Source organism: Artemia sp. Qi Xiang Cuo, chromosome 2 (assembly GCF_049724085.1).
Source record: "Artemia sp. Qi Xiang Cuo chromosome 2, ASM4972408v1, whole genome shotgun sequence".
Classification (NCBI taxonomy): Eukaryota; Metazoa; Arthropoda; class Branchiopoda; order Anostraca; family Artemiidae; genus Artemia; species Artemia sp. Qi Xiang Cuo.
In genome coordinates, this window is record NC_142795.1 from 40,423,848 (window position 1) to 40,441,331 (window position 17,484).

The 17,484-nt window shown below is 34.7% G+C and overlaps 1 protein-coding gene across 2 annotated transcripts in view; it reads left to right on the forward strand.

Annotated features, from left to right (window-relative positions):
• LOC148955225 (midasin) overlaps positions 1-17,484 on the forward strand; it is a 348,425-nt gene that overhangs the window by 192,209 nt on the left and 138,732 nt on the right. For both annotated transcript variants that reach the window (XM_089100939.1, XM_089100949.1), the window contains 3 exons: positions 6,164-6,330; positions 8,471-8,702; positions 11,981-12,444. In XM_089100939.1, the coding sequence (XP_088957065.1) occupies positions 6,164-6,330; positions 8,471-8,702; positions 11,981-12,444 (863 nt within the window). The remainder of the gene's footprint in view (positions 1-6,163; positions 6,331-8,470; positions 8,703-11,980; positions 12,445-17,484) is intronic.

Here is a 17,484-nt window from a genome sequence, read left to right on the forward strand (position 1 = left end):
GATTCCCTGCTCTCCCATAGCCTTTGTCGTGTTCCTTAGGGCAGCATTCATCAAAATAGTCCGTATAAATGGGACAGCCCAGAACCCTGTTTAACTCCTGTTTCAATATTAAACCAGCTACTAACTTTAATTTCTACCTTAACTGCAGCAATATTTTTATCGTATGTAGCACGAATCACATTATTGTATTTATCTGGTATATCTTACAAGGATAGGACCCTCACTAAAGCTCTTCTATTGGCAAAATAAAACTCATGTTCATAATCTATAAAACTTAGGGCTAAAGGAGTCTGATAATTGAGGCACTTCTCAATTATTAATGTAAGGATGTGAACCTCTGAGCTTTTTTTATTACTCGTTAATTTTTAAATATCCTGTTACGTATTTCATATATGGTGATCAGCTTTCTTCAAAGCCGGTATTTGAGAATATTTTGGTTTATTAATTATAAGCATGCGATTGCAGTGACAATATGAGCGTCCTAAAATAAAATTATTTGAAAAAAACTACGTTTTCTAAAGAGTTAAAGAGGCTGAGTTACAAGGTCGAACCTTAAAACGTACAGGGATTAGGAGGCACAGTTGGGGAGCTGCCGCCCCCCAAACCCCCCGCTTTCGCATCCTTTAAATAAAAAAAAAAATTTTAAACTGAAAGTAAGGAGCAACATTAAAACTTAAAACGAACAGAAATTATTCCGTATATGAAAAGGGCTGTGCCCTCCTTAACGCCTCACTCTATACGCTAAAGTTTTTATTGTTTAAAAAAAAGAGATGTGAGAAAGTCAAACTTTAGCGTAAAGAGCGAGGCGTTGAGGAGGGCACAGCCCCTTTCATATACGGAATAATTTCTGTTCGTTTTAAGTTTTAATGTCGCTCCTTACTTTCAGTTAAAATTTTTTTTTATTTAAAGGCTGCAAAAGTGGGGGATTTCGGGGGGCGGAAGCCCCCCAACTGTACCTTCTAATCCCTGTACGTTTTAAGGTTTGAACTTGTAACTCAGCCTCTTTAACTCTTTAGAAAACGTAGTTTTTTTCAAATAATTTCTGCACGTTTTTGTACAGTTTATTACTTATTATTGCTTGACTAACTGTTAGCTGATTTGACAGCTTGCGGGCTTGCGGGCTCTTATAGGAAAACGAGCCCGCGTTTTTGCAGGCTCTTATAGGAAAACGAGGTTTTTCGTAAATGTAAATTCGGGGGATAATTTTTTCGGTCTGAAAGTATCAAAAGGCCCTTAACAGGTCGAATTCTGCTTCGAATGAGTCCTCATTTACCCGGATCACTTGCCAACTGTGGGCTGTAGGCGTGGCTAAGAAAAAAATTTTTTTTGAACTTTAAGTGGCTATATTTGGTTTTTGGAAAACAGGGAAGGAGTGATCGGATTGAGCTGAAATTTCGAGGATAAGCTCCCAGGCCCTAGGAAAGCTTAACCTCTAAATTTCAACCCAATCGGACAACGTTAAAGGGGGGCTGTGGTCGGAGGGTCGAAACTTCCGGCCCACTTTTACCCATGAAGATAAAGTCGGAGGGGGGTGAAATTTCGCACGTTTCTTAGTTTGAGCTTGGGCTACAAAATGCGATTACCGCTGTCTCTCTGCGACCGCTAGGACCAGAAATCGCTTAACATTGTGGTGGGTCGCCTCTTTATAGAGGCACAAGTGTGCCTCCTTGACAGTAGTATATCGATATGACTTGCAATGTCCACCAAAACTTGTATCAAAGAATTTGTAAACTTAATGGTTACATACCTTTGGCTAATATTAAAATATAGGCAATGTCAATTAAAAAAAATGAACATACACTATTTCAATAGAACTCAGTCTTTCCACGAGAAATAAAGAGTGAATCTAAAACGAGTAAAAGTTAGGTTGCAAAAGCTATCAAATTTAATTATCTTGTTATAATCATTTTAGTTTTCCTTTTACGAGCAGGTATCTAAAGACAGGTATCAAAAGCAGGTCTAAAAAACCTTTAATCAACTAGACTTTTAGGTCAACAAGTCTAAAACTTTTTTTTTCAGCAAACTTAAAGAGAATGTGCGTTTGTAATTCGTGTTAAAACTTAGTTCTTATTGTCGATTAAAAATTTACGTAAAGCCCAGCTACGCCCTTGTGTCATTTCATAATTTTTTAATTACTGAATGTACTTGTCATGTGTAAAAATTAATCGAAAACAGACTTTCGTCCCGTCTTGCCAGATTTATGCAAAATGTATGCATCTCGCATAGTTCGAAACGTTGTGAATCTTGGAAGGAAATATGAAAATGATGCTATTTATTGCTACTGTGTGTGATGCAGGTGTGGATCCAGGATTTGTTTAGGGGGGGAAGGGGGAGGGCGCAAAGCAGGTTGATCCGAAATATAAATTAGGAGGGGGGGGGGGCAAAATAGATTGATCCGATAAACTTGCATTAGTAGCAAGTTTAATTAACGCAAACTTGAGTTAATTAATTAAATTACACTACTTTAGACTACGCTAGGGGGGGACGTCCCCCTCGCCCCCCCCCTCTGGATCCGCCCCGGATGTGCTGTACTTTTTGGCTTGATATCAAAGCTAAATGTTTTCAACATTAATCACAGATGCCTTGTAATCCGAATAAATGTCTTGTCTTCTAAACGCATGCAACATTGAATGTGGAAATTAAATACGTGTCACCTGTATGAAAATCTTAACGGATCCAATTGGAACCGGTCTAGTAAACCCCAAATTGAAAATCGTATTGATTATTTTTTATACTCATATGCCTAATTCACTTCAAGAGGAGTCTTTCAAGAATTCTTTTTTGGAGTATTATAAATTATGTATAAGCTCAATTTGATCGTGAAATTATGAACAAAAAAGTTCTGACTGCAATTTTTATTTAACTATTATTAAGACAGATTTGCTAAAATTGACAGATCTAATTGCTTACTGGATACTAGCCTATTTATTTTGATTTGTTCTTCTTATTTTTTTTTTTTTTTTTTTTTTTTACTGGTTGAAAGTTCCTTGCTAAAAATGTATTAAAAGTTCCTTAATTAAAACCGTATGCTCCAGGGCATTAATAAACAACTCCCAATTCTTAATCTCGAGAAATTGGCCTTCAGAGTATCATAAGTAACTAGTTGGAAAGATGTGACGAAACTGCATGCCTTTTTTAATTTTCTTTTATGCTACCAAACTCAAGCCTTGGTCAAACATGTAGCTACTAATGACACAAAGAAGAAATATATTTATATTTTGGCATTATGGGACTTAATTTTGCCACAGTGATCATTGCAACAGAGGCTTTTTTAACGCAGTATTTTGGTAGGAAATGTCAGTGTTTAATAATCAGATAGTGATAGTGTTAGATAAAATTATAGTGTTTAATTAACTGGAACAAACACTTCTTATTCCAGTTAATTTGACTCAACATTGGAGATGATATGAATGAGCTACCATCTGCCATTTCGGCCTTAAAGTCATCTTAATATTAATTTAATTTGCTTTAATGTTTATAATCTAATTTCTTTCTTCAATTTATTACGTCTGATTTTTTTTCATTTTTTGGTGTCAAATATGTACCTCAAGCAGTCAAAAGACTCCAATCATTGTGCTATTTTCCACTTCGTTTTTAAGGCAAAATGGCAGATTAAAAAAAAAATCGTATTTTAATCTAACAGATTGAATCTATCTGTTGATCCTTTTATGAACTATCTTCTACAGCTAGTAGCTGTTGAATTTGCTTACGGTGTATAATAATGGTGCTTTGCCCGTTTCGTTAGATCACTCTTATTAATCTTATTTTGTGTATCATGGGATTTATACATTGCCTGTGATAAATATGGTTCTTGTGTTCTTGACTTGGGTTATTTTTTGGGGGGTGGGAGATTCAAGACACTGCAAGTTTTGGGTGGTATTATGTCGAAATTCATGAAAAAGATCTGCTTACCTGTCTTCTGAAGCAACTTTGCGAAGATCAAATTGCTCTTTTTTTAAACACAATTTGGATTCAGGAAAGGCCATTCTACAATACATGCAGTCCACCATCTCACATATTTTGTTAAATCTGCGCTTTAACATGGGTAGCTAGTGGTTTCAATTTTCATAGATTTGTTAAAGTCTAAAAATCTAAAATTTTTAGCAAAGCTTTTAATACTGTTGTTTTATGATCTTATTGAGCAGGCAACGGTGTTTAGGTGTTCAGGATGTATCTTTGAATTGGTTTGAGTCTTATCTTGGAGGGAGAACACTTAGAGTGAATACTGATGGCTGCAAATCAAGAAATATTGAGTCCATTGCGGAGTTCCACAAGGTTCAGTGCTTGGGCCCCTACTTTACCTAATTTATGCAGATACCATGCGATTTTATATTCCTGGGACACTAATCACGTCCTTCGCTGATGACAGTGTGTTTACAGTAATATCATCTTGCGAAAATCTTTTGATTGAAAAGGCAAATAAGGCCCTAAAGGAACTGGAACATTTGTACAAGATGTAGCTGTTTATCTATTAATGTTTTAAGACGAATTTCACGACTTTTTGCAAAATCGGTACTCCCAATATTTTAAAAAAAAAAATATATTTGAATGGTGCATTCTTAAAACAAGCTTTTAGTCGTGATTGCAATTTGAGTTGGAAATTACACTGTGATGCAGTAGCAGCAAAAGTGGCAAGAGGACTGGGTCTTATAAGAAGGCTAAGGAATGAGCTCCCACCAAGAATTCTAATGATCCTGTGTCATTCTCTTATCAGTCCATATCTATCTTATGGTTGTTTGCTACGGACTAGTTTTTTTGTGTCAAGTTTCAAAAGAGTTCAAATTTTACAAAATAAAGTTGTACGTGTCTTAGGAGATTATGTGAGATTTGGAAATAGTACTTTGAGTTGCTTCATCAAAATGAAAATTCTAAATTTTTATAAGTTAAGGGATTATCAACTAGCTATTTTTGTTTATCAATGTTTGAATCGTTATTCCGCGGAGTGCTTTTGGGAAATTTTTAAGTCTCACTCGTTTAATAATTCTTATGAAACTAGGCATTCTTCAGGGAAAGTGTCTGAGGCTCGGAATACTCAACACGGATCTTTATTTCTGCGTTTTGCAGGACCACAGCTGTGGAATTCACTACCTGAGGGTATAAAGGTGACAGATAATTTTTTGCCAGTTCAAGAGTGGGTTGAAACGTTACCTTCTGGGAGGTTGTTAATGATTTAAGTATGTGTCGCTAGTAATTCGTTTCCATGTCGTTTATGGTCTATCGACGATGTTGTTTAATAGTGTGTGCTAATAGTTAAAAGTTGTTATATTTTCACTACTTGTTTGCTTTTTTATGTTAGTAGATTATAAGGATTGAAACAACTATCATATACAGCCCAATGGGTTTCCCCGATGATTGTTGAAAGATTATGTAAGCGTTATTTTGGTTGATAAATTATTTCTCTCCCTCTCTCTTTACCCCCTTCATTTTCAATTATACTTTTTTAATCCTGCAGTTGATAATGTATTTTTTTAGTTAACCCTGCTTCGTGCATAACCAATTCCGAAACCCATTTTTTTTTACCAAACCTTTAATGCTAAACTTTGTACGATGTGTTTTGTTTGTGTTAAAGAAAAAACACATGTCAACGTGACTCGCGGATTTCAACTGCCTGATTAAAAATGCTTATTATTTTATTGTTCTAAATCAAAGTGTGTTGGCCCTCCCATTTCATAACATCCTGTCATATTTATTTGATTCTAATCAGTATTGCTATCCCCCTTTGAATCGAATAATGGAAGTCCTTCAAACTGCTAGATATCCCTTTTTTGATTTATCTTAAAAGATATTATTTTGGGCTTCATAATGCATTAATCGTCATCCACTTAAACCATGCAAAGACATTTTTTTTTAGAATATCTCCTGATTACAATCATGTATTTTCGTTTCCCCCTGTGCATAAGTTCTTACAGGATCTTAAAAGTCGTTTATCTTAGAAGTGCCATTTTACAGGGAATGCTTTATGAAATGGGAGAACCAAAGCCTTTCCATTTATTACTTGTTTATGCGATAAAAGTAAACATGGCTCTTATTCTCATTTTATGGTTCTGTTGAAACATTTTCTACGTTTGGAGCTAGCTACTTAGAATGAACTGGAGGCACTGATTGATTTATTCTCCTTCCTTTCATTTTTTATCTTGCTGTAACATACTTTATTTACTTTCAGTGCAATGAGAAATAGAGGTGTGGAAATATATATGCTTGGTCCTCAAGAAGAGAATCCATATACAGAAGTCGAGATAAGAGCTCTTCTAAATAAAAAAGGAGTTAAGAACGGTGTTGCTCAACGATTGTTAATTGACTTTCATACAACAGCCAAGGAAGTTGTCTCAGGTAATTCTTTATATTGAACTTTTATTCGTGTATTTTATAAAGATAAACATACAAATCTGGAATTCAAAATATTTTTAAAAATTCGCTGGTTTTGCTCTTTTTTTTGTGCGTACGATCAATGTTGACAATTGACCTGAGAGTGAAATTATCCCATTCCATAAGAAACCAAGAGTTTGGAAATCCTCTGGCATTTTGCATAATTTTGTCTGCTCTTTTTAATGGTCTATGTAAATAACTGACTAAATGGACTAAGGAGCGTTCGAAAAGAAAAATTCAAAATATTAAGTTGTGTTTTTTCTCGGAACGGATTTTCATGCAGAAGGGAAATTTCCCTCTCAGGTCATAATATATCATATGAAGCTTCAACAGTCTTCAAAAAGAGAGACATTGTTAGGCACTGTTATTTGATTCTTCTTCTCTTTGGATGCTCACTCTAATTCTACTCGGAGCGTCGTTAGACTTTTTTTTTTCTTTTTTTTTTCTTTTCTTTTCTTTTTTTCTAAAAAAAATTAGCAAGTAAGTGTGTGAGAGAGAGGGTCCAATTATTAAAATTCTTGTAAACGGCGTATGTTATATGGCTCATTAGGCTCCGTTCTTATTGTGTTTTATGGGTCAAAGAGTGATTCCTTTTTAAATTCTTAAAAGTTATCCGATGTTTAGAAATTACATTTAAAAAAATTGTTAGAAATGACATTTTTTTGGAAATATTGTGAAAACAGGTTTTTCAAATCCTAAGTTCATCTATGAACGTTCTAATCCGTTTTTCCTTATTAGGCTCAGGGGGAGAGTAACTGGAGATATTGAATTTCCATTCATATCTTTTCTTTTGTTTTTTTTTTGTGTATTTGTTGTTTTTTGGAAATTGGAACCTTTTTCTAGTTACCTCACCACAAACATTAGGATAATTTCACAGGTTTTTTAACAGGCGTTAAGCATTGACATACGTTAGGTATTTTTTTTTATTGTTATATGGCTGTTATCGTTAGTGTCCGAAATTTGTGAATGTCGACATTCACCTGCGAATGTCCGAAACACCTTTTTTCCCTTAGATTTAGTCAGTGTTGCTAGTCAACTTCTTCAGTTTGATGCAAGGTTTGATGATGACAGGTTAGGTTAGACTAGGCTTGGTTAGCTTAGGTTAGCTTAGGTATTTAACCCATTTCTGATATTTATAACCAAATTTGATCTAATCTAACCTAAACTAACATAATCTAGCCCACCCTAACTTCAACTTTTACCATCATTACCATCATAGCTTGGATAAGATTGAAAAAGCTGACTCGCAGAGAAAAAGCAATTTTGGACATTCACCGGTGAATGTTGACATTAATCAGAGTTCGGACATTCACGGTAACATGGCCATCTAAATAAAAATTTACCTGTCTCTTACTGATTTTTCTTGACTGAATAGTAGCATGCTGAACTCACCTCATATACCTGTCAAATCCAAGCTATATATTATCTTCTTTTTATCTATGCTACTGACAATTACATAATTAACGAGCATGTCTCGTCGACTTATACTATTGAATCACCCTGGTTCAGTGGATGACACGCTGGACTAGCAGTCCTGCGTCCTTTGGGACGGAGCCTCGTGTAGAGCCTCGGGGTGGGGTTCAGTGTTGTGACTCTGCAAGCTCAGCCGCCGTTAGTCTGGGGAGCTTACGGTTAAACAAATTTCCACGAACCATCTGAATTCCAGATGCCGGATGTGGCAGAAAAGTTTCGCCCTGTGGCAGGTGCAAGTAAGTAGTCGACTTCTACTCCTAGACAAAGCCGTGTCTAGTGGGAGGGGGGGCACCGGGTTTGAACCCCCCACAAATTTTTTTCTGACTTGTAAAAACGTAACAAAAATGCTTATAAACAAGTTTTGGACACGTTTTTTAAAGTGTTTATTTGTATATTCCCCCCCCCCCCGGATATACCCTTGCCCCCGAATGACTGTGATGTGCTCAAGGCTGATTAATTGAGTGTGTCAGATCATTCGTTGGTCTCCTTGGTATGTGATGAGTCGGCACGTTCTTCCCATTCGTTTTGAAACACAAAGAATGCATCTATAATTGTAAAAAAGCAATCTTCCAAGATTCCTTTTAATTTTCTTTCTTTTTATTAAACTTTTTAATTGATTTCATTTTTCCAGAATTTGAGAAACCTACGGTTATTAGTATTCTAGAATCGGCTTGTCTTGTGAGTCAAATTAGTCGACTTAGAAATTTCGCCGAATCTTTGCGGTTAGCTTGTTTGGATGTGTACGTCCGCCCTCAGAGAAATTTACTTACGAAAAACAAAATGAAAGACGCTTTAGATATCGCCTACCAGTCCTGGACTAAGACTAACTTTAATGAAACTGGTCTTTATGATATAATTGGAAGGTAAAGTAAATTTTCTTTTTTTATCAACTGATACCGCACTTAAAGTATGATTCCGTTTTTATTTGCCTGATTTTTGAAATAGGGGAAAACACGCCCTAAAATTCAAAGAAGCTTAATGAAAATCACGCCATCATATTCAACGTACCACTAAACCGTATTGTAGAAGTTTCAAGCTCCTGTATACCAAAATGTCAAATGAAATATCAAAATTTGTATGTATCCAGACTTTGTGGAGACCCTGTATAAAGAAGAGACGATCAAAAATGGGGTTTATCAAAAATGGGGTTTTTTAAGGCCAAACGAAAATAATGAAAAAAAAACACAAAGTGAATATTTTGAAAGGACATCCGCCTCTCATCTTCAGTGAGAACAAAAGAATATACTTCAGGAAAATGCCAGAAAAGGCAAAGAAATAACCAATAGCAAACGCGGAAAGGCAATGTGAAAAATACAAACCAACAAAAACAAATGAAAAAAACAAAATTTAAAGATGAATAAAAATCAATAAAAGCCGAAATTAGAAGAATTAAAACTAAATATCTAACAACCATAAAGTGAGTCATTTACCAATATTCGCGTTTTGCACAAAATTCAAAAATTTCAACTGCCATCGATGGATACTAGCTAGTATTTTGAACAAAATATTATTTTCTTCTTTAGATTTTGACCAAAAAGGAAGGATGCTTGACCCGTTACAATTTATCGTTAATTCAAGATATTATTTTTTCACCTTTGAATTGGTTTATTTTTTTCATGGGTTGTAAATGTAGGGTGTACCATGATGCCCTTTCTTTTTTTTCTTATTTTTTTTCTTGTATTACGTACAACTTTATATTTTAACACATTAATAACTTTTTTGCCATAAGAACTTGACACAATTTTCGGCTAAAATGCTAGAAAATATATATTGTGTTAATAGAAAATATCACTCAGAGAGAAGAATTGAGGCTTGCTCATAAATATGAGTTAACAATTGACACTCAAGCCTTTGCCTCTAATATTTCTTCGTTTCCTCTTCTTGAGTTTGTCTTGAGCTGACTTGTGTACAAATATAATACCTAAATGAGTATTGTATCTAAGTGTTCCTTGTTTCCCTACAGCTTTAATTCAAAATTTACGCCATTCTTCTAAAATAGACAAACAGCTTTAGTCATAAATCGCTTTTTTTGTGTGTCAGTGTAATTGGGGAACCATTCTTAGTTTTCAGATTCTGTATCGTCTTTTACTTGCATTTGTGTATATTTTTGTACATTCTACGATGTCTGGGATAATTCAACATGAGTTGATACAACTGTATCAAATGCCAAAAACATTGCTTATAAACAAGCATTCTTATTAAGTCGAAACTCTCTTCTTTTTTCTTATCGTGTCTATCTCAGTAAAGAGTAGTGAACAGACAATGAACTTTACCCAACTGTAAACGAAATTAGTAAATGACAAAAGAAATCGAAATACAAAGCAAGAGAAGATAATAAGGAAATTTGTGAGGACAGTGAATAATAGAGTAGTTCAATCCATGCAAATATTTTGGCTATATAGTCAACAGCCGTCATCATCGAAATAAATATAAAACAAATAAAAAAAACAAAACAAACTTTGTCAAAAATTCCATTGATAAAACAAATTTTGAACTAAGATCATAAAAAAAATATTTTTTAAAAGAGTCTAGGCTTTCTCAAAGGTGAGGAAGCCTAAAGGTGAAGAAGATCAAATATGTATGACGAAAAGGCAGTGTGGTCTTTGTCATTATAAATATTGGAAAAATTAGAAATTAAAACCTAACATCGGTGACTTACATTTGTTCTTTAGAGACTTAGGCCTCCGCTTTTCAATGTTTTCTGTAGTAAAGGCTACTACAGTAAAGTATATAGCTGAAATGCTTCCGGCTGCAATGATTCATGGATGAACTAGTTTTTTTGATTTCCTGATTTTGGGTACAGTATTATCAGAGCCAGCTATTTACACTTTGTTGCTTTCCCTCGTTGCTTTTTTAAGTAATCAGTTGGTTTGACAAGTGTAATTGGCGTTTAGAATTCTTATGAATTTATGTACTCTCAACCTGAAAATATTTTCCTTTCAATAATTTCATTGGAAATTTCTTTACAACAAAAACATAGACTATAATATATATTTTCTAATCCATCTTTGTGGAATTTTTGAGCCTTATTAGTAGAAAACGAATGGAAATTAAGAACTTAGAAGTATCTTTTGGGACTCCGATTAGGGCTGTTTTCTATTTCTTAAAGTTGTATTCACGTAGTACAATTAATTTCCGAGCTTACGAAAAGCTATTGCTCGGAAGGGGAAAGGGATAGAGTTATGAACTTAAAAAACATCATGCGTGGACTTAATGAGGGCAGTGGGTCCATGCTTGAAGTTTTTCACCTAAGTCAATAAGAACGCGATTTTTTGACAAGCCACTCTGTCAAATAATCTATAAAACTTATCCTCTCTGTGTCACTCTATCAAAAAAAAATATCTTTTATTTACCCAGTAACATCATGTATCGCTGAATTTTTGATGGTTAAAGAAAACTGATTATCTTCCCATTTGGTTCCCGGGTGGACGGCATTAAAAAGATTTGTTAAAAAAAGAAAGAAAAGTGTTATGATTTAAATCAGAAGCGGATCCAGGATTTGTTTAAAGGGGGGGGGGCGCAAAATAGGTTGTCCCGAAAAAAAATTAGGGGGGGGGGGGGCAAAATAGGTTGATACGATAAACTTGCGTTAGGAGCAAGTTTAATTAACGCAAACTTGAGTTAATTAAGTAAATTACACTACTTTAGAGTACGCTAGGGGGGCGCGCCACCCTCCCCTCCCCCTCTTGATCCGCCACTGATATACTGGACGAATTTGTAGTTTTTCGTGTTTTATATTCGCATTCTTTAGGGACGGAGCTCTATTTCAGTCTTATTGAACGCAGATCATCATACGCATGATTTCTGCCTGAATAACTTCTTTCTGACATTGAAGGTTGTTAAATTGGGGACCTAACATATCCTAATTGACACAAAAAAAAGGCAAAAATGAGCAGTTATTTACTCAGGCAGTTAGCCATATTTACTCTTCTAGTACATATTTCGGTCCTCAAACCTCAAGTCCTGTTGCCCAAGTGAAAATATTGAAAATAATTTATCACTAGGAACTATCATTTGCTTGTACTTCTCTTTATATTTTTATTCATTTCCTAATATTCATTGTTTGTGTTTTTAGTTCCCAAACTTTTATATTTTTTACATTTATAATTGATTTACCTTTGCTGTTTTATATTCTTTTTAGCAATTATATTTTGAGTGGTAATACTGAAGGAAAAACTTCTGAATTGTCACGAGTTTTGCAAGATTCGACCATTCTTTGGCTTTTGACAACCGTCGATAATATTTTTGGCTTCGACTTGGGAACATTATCCCAATTCAAAGAATTTGCTCTTTGTCATTTCTTTCACGAGGCCACTTTTTCTGATATTCAGCTGAGATTCGACTATGTTGCAGAGTTTGCGGATATTTATCACCCTCTTACAATGCATCTTATTGGATATTTTAAATCACTGGGAGAATCGGGAGACATTCCTCTCGATAGTAGATTGAAGTCTCCACTTGAAAGACATATAAAGCCTGAGGTTGGACAGTCCAATAGACTCTTTTTATGGCTTCAATTTTCGACCTTGAAATGGAGACAAGAGCTTCGCCTGAGCAACGAAAAAGAAAGGAATCTCTATGCTCTAATAACTGCAATTAATGAAGGTACTCTATCAAGTTTTTTCCTATCAAATTTTCTGGGGATATCTTACCTTCTTTCCGTTCTTTTTTAATTCTTCTAATTGTTTTAAATTAAGGACGAATTTGTTCTTATGGTATTTCCTCTCTAATCTAATACGTTTGATATTGTGCGAGGCTTTATCCAATGGTGAGACATTGAGCTTCCTCTCCAAAATATGGCAAATTGCATACAAATGTGTAGTTTTGGTTCTTTAATGGCTAAAAAAAAATTCTTCTATAATTAATCTGTCATCAATCAAAATAGCTAGAGCTCCTTCAGCCAAAGTATGTAGATCTTCCCTCCCTCCCCCTCCTCCGCTTTAAACGTTGAATAAGGGCCTATTATTATTGAGTAATTGCCCATTTCCATCTAATTATTTTTCTATTTTTTTTCTGGCAGAAAAATCGTGAAAACAAAGGTGCTTCTTTTTTTTTTTTTTTTTTTCTTTTTTTTTTTATATTGTAGTCTTGTTCTTTTTGTGTGTGTGGCTGTCTTTTATATATATATATATATATATATATATATATATATATATATATATATATATATATATATATATACATATATATATATATATATATATATATATATTATATGATAGTGCTCTGAGGTTAGAAATAAGTTATTGAAGATTATGAATATGATTTTTGAAAAAGGGGAAGTACTTGTACCTAACGATTTTAGGAAAACCTTAATTAAACCACTTTATAAGAAAGGTGATTAGAGTGAGTGTGGTAATTATCGAGACATTACTCTGGTCTCTGTAGGTAGCAAATTGCTTAGTAATATGATACTTTTTAGACTGAAAGATACTGTAGACAAAGTTTTAAGAGAAGAACAGTGCGGTTTTAGAAAAGGTAGAGGATGTGTTCACAAAATTTTCACTCTTAGGTTAATAATTGAGAAGTGCCTAAGTTTTCAAACACCTTTGGTCCTCAGTTTTATAGATTATGAGCAAGCGTTCGATTCTGTTGATAGAGGAGCTTTAGTAAAGGTTAGCAGCTGGTTTTGTATTAAATCAGGAGTTAAGCAGGGTTGTGTTCTATCCCCCTTTATATGGATTATTTTGATGGACTTTGTTTTAAGGAGCACAGGAAAGGCAATGGGAGACCGCGGAATCAAATGGGGAGGAAAAAGTCTTCTGGACTTGGATTATGCTGATGATTTAAGCATCCTAGATGAAAGTGTGAGCAAAATGAATGAAGTTTTAGAGGTTTTGCGAGTTCAGGGTGCTAGTATTGGTTTGAAAACTAATGTTAGGAAGACTAAGTCACTAAGGCTAGAAATAAGTGAAAATGAAAAGGTGACGGTGGGTAATGAAAAGATTGATCAGGTGGGCAGCTTCACTTACCTTGGTAGTATTATTAGTAAAGATGGTGGGAGCAGTGAAGATGTTCAAAATAAAATAGCCAAGGCTCAGGGTGTTTTTTAACAGTTAAAAAAAAGTATGGAAGAATAGGAAGATAAGTCTGCAAATCAAGATTAGAATCTTAGAAGCTACAGTGATGACAGTGGTCAAATATGGCTCTGAAGCATGGACGCCCCGAAAAGCGGATGAATATTTGCTAGATGTTTTCCAGAGAAACTGCTTAAGGATTGTTTTGGGTACCCGGCTGACTGACCGTATTTCAAACAATAGGCTATACGAAATATGTGGTTCAATACCGCTTTCTAGGTCTATAATGAAAGAAAGGTTGAGGTGGTTAGGGCATGTTGTGCGGATGAAGGTTGACAGATTGCCGAAGATTGTTCTTTTCGGCCAACCATCTAGGGCTAAACGGAAAGCAGGTCGTCCCCGTCTGAGGTGGGAGGACGTCATAAAGAAAGATTTAAAGGAAATGGGAACTTCGTGGGCGGGTGTAAAAAGGGAGGCTTTGAATAGATTGGGGTGGAGGAGGAGCGTGCGTAGCTGTGTTTGCCTCAGGCGGCTTGGTGCTGCGATGAGTTGTTAGTAGTAGTAGTATATATATATATATATTATATATATACAGATATATATATATTATATATATATACAGATATATATATATATTATATATATACAGATATATATACATATATATATATATATATATATATATATATATATATATATATATATATATATATATATATATATATATATATATATATATATATATATATATATATATATATATATATATATATATATATATATATATATATATATATACATATATATATATATATACATATATTTATCTACCACATTGCAGTTCCATTGATTATGTAGCATTATTTCTTGTATTGTGTAAAGCCATCTATTAATCAAAGCTCTGAGTAAGCCATAAGTCCTCTCTAGACTATAATAGGAATCGTTTTAGTTCTATTACTTTCCCTGGTATGACTCTTTCTGAAAAGTAGTTTACTCGAGGGTAATAAATAGCCAGTAGTGAAAGGGGACTAATCAACATTATAAATGATTGTAACTATGAAGGAAATGGCGTCTCGTTCCAAAACTAGCATATTAGATTGCAGCGTGTGAGGAAAGTTTCTAATGAGCTCCTTATGTTCCCTGTGATTATGGCCTTCCACAGCTGTTTATGATTATTATGGCCTTACAATCACTTATGTCATTACTACAACCTTTTGGTGAAAAGTAGAATAAGACGAGACAGCTATGAATAGGGATAAAAAAATAATGTTATTTAACTATAAGGCTCTCGAAGCGGATTGATACTTCCTCTTAGGTTATATCTTTAGTAAAGAAAATGGACGCTGTTATAATGTAAATATTTAGAAAATCCGAAAATTAGTATGTTGTTTCGTAGTTGGAAAAAGTTTGGAAGCATAAGAAGATTATTCCTAGAACAAAGACTAGACCGGTAGAAGTCACGGCAATGACAGTTGTTAATCATGGCTCTATAACTTGGTGCTTCAGAATTTTCTATATTATCTTCGAATGGTTTCAGTACTTCGCTTAGCGACTGTATATAAAACAAGGAACCGTGTAAAAAATGTAGTTCGGTCCGACTGTTTTGATTTATAATGTAAGAAACTTTAAAATTATTAGGGTATGTTTTGCGGACGGAAGAAGATAGGTTACCAAAATGTTTTTGGTAGCCTAGCAACGATGTTTTTTAGCAACTAAGCAGGGCCAAACGATAAGTAAAGTCGTCCTTGAATAAGTGGGAAGGGATCAAAAGAAAAGATCTAAAGGGAGTTAGAATTCGATGCTAAGGAGCAATGATTGCAGGCGACAATTAAGCAGGGCGAAGGAAATGCATTTCTGGCAGTATTTGCCTTCTTTGTGTTGTGTTATGGGGATTTGTTCGGAGTGGTTGTTGTAGAATTTTATGTTAGACGTATATATTGTTTGGGTCGTCTGCTGGAAAATTATTGTCGTAGGCTGCTATATTTTTTGTAAGAAAGTCTTCAGATTGAAGCGCTATAACATAGAACCAAGGCAAAATAGGAATTAAACCAGAAGATTTGGAATTAGAAGCTGGAGCTTCGCAATTTTAGCCCCTTATTTAGCACATAGACCATTTGAACTGTTTCTGTAAAAATAAGCCAATCGTGTTTCACTACTAGAGAGAGAAGGATCCTGACGTTTAATATTTGTAAATATAGTCAGCCAAAAGTAGGGCTACAAAATATTTATTCGCAAGAAAAACTATAGTTCATTCTGAAACAATTCTTTTGAGTCATTTACCTACAAGCTAAATAAAAAAAAAGAGAAAGAGGTTCAAGTTCATTGTGAATATAGAAAGTAGGGGAATTATTTTTACTAAGTCGTTCCTAGTTTATTTCAGAACAAAGCACTATCTTATATTTTATCGTAACGAAAGCTGCATGTTGTAAGTGCTGTATTGTGGGAGCAACACTCTAGTTAGTTTTTTTTTCGATCCTGGCAATTTTATTTTATTCTGAGAAAGTAGAAAGGGTATAACCACCGCGGCTGTTACCGGAAGTGTGGACCTCAAGTAAGACTGGTGAACCTAGCATTATGTTTTAAGAGGCTGTGCATAATTCTTGCGTAGGGACAAAGAGGATGTCTTTTGCTTGTCCTGGCCCCAGTGTTTTCAGCGTTGGAGCTGAAATTTTTTATCTATATGATTTGAGTCACGAAGTTGATCCTTGGCTCCTCCAATATCCCCCTCCCCTGCTGCCCTTCGCTGTGCCAACTGATTAACAGAAACAAGGGCATTTATCACCTTGTTTGAAGCGTGAGAGAATTGTTAGTACATATTATTGAAGGTGCAAAGAGATCTCTTGGCCCTGTAACACCACTCCACCCACCCGACAAATAACTTATAAGCAGAAATGCTTGGCTGAATTTATTTTTCTCTGATCTGCTTGCAGTTTATGGGGCAGGTGAAAATAATAATTTGCTGAGGTATAATCCACATCTCCAACCCCGACTTATTAGGCAATAGACCTTTGTAGTCTATAGGCTAAGTTTCGTTATTCGGAGATTTCTCCCCTATTATAGAAAGTAACTTAATAAGCAATAAGAGTAAAGTATGTTCAGACTTAGGGTCGAAGGGTTCAATAAATGAGCAAATTCGTCTACCAATTATCCGTTTCCAACATAGTTTTGGCCAGGGAAATTTGTCTTCATGCAAAGGGCTTCTTGACGATCATCCATTTTCGTCGCAATGGCATAGTTTGTCGAATTAAGTAGTGTTGATGTGGCAATGAATCGGTGATAGGCATTACCAAATTTTTCTTCCCATTGAATACTGTGGAAACAAATAACAGACATTATGTTTTGAGGCAAAGTAACGTAGTCTTAGCTTACACATCCCGTTTTCTTTTTAAAAACAACGAATAATAGGTTAGGTTTTATTTTTTTGGTGTAAAGTAATAGAGTATGACCCTATATACATGATGTATTTAAAAGTAGCAACATTGATTCGGTTAAACCCCCTTTAAGGAACACGTCGTCTTTTTTCTGAATTCTTCTCAGGAGTTAGATTTCGAAAGTGTTGAGGGGGTCGACAACTAAGACCTTTAATCGATGACAAAGAACTAAGACCTTACTTTTGTTGGTAGAGCCG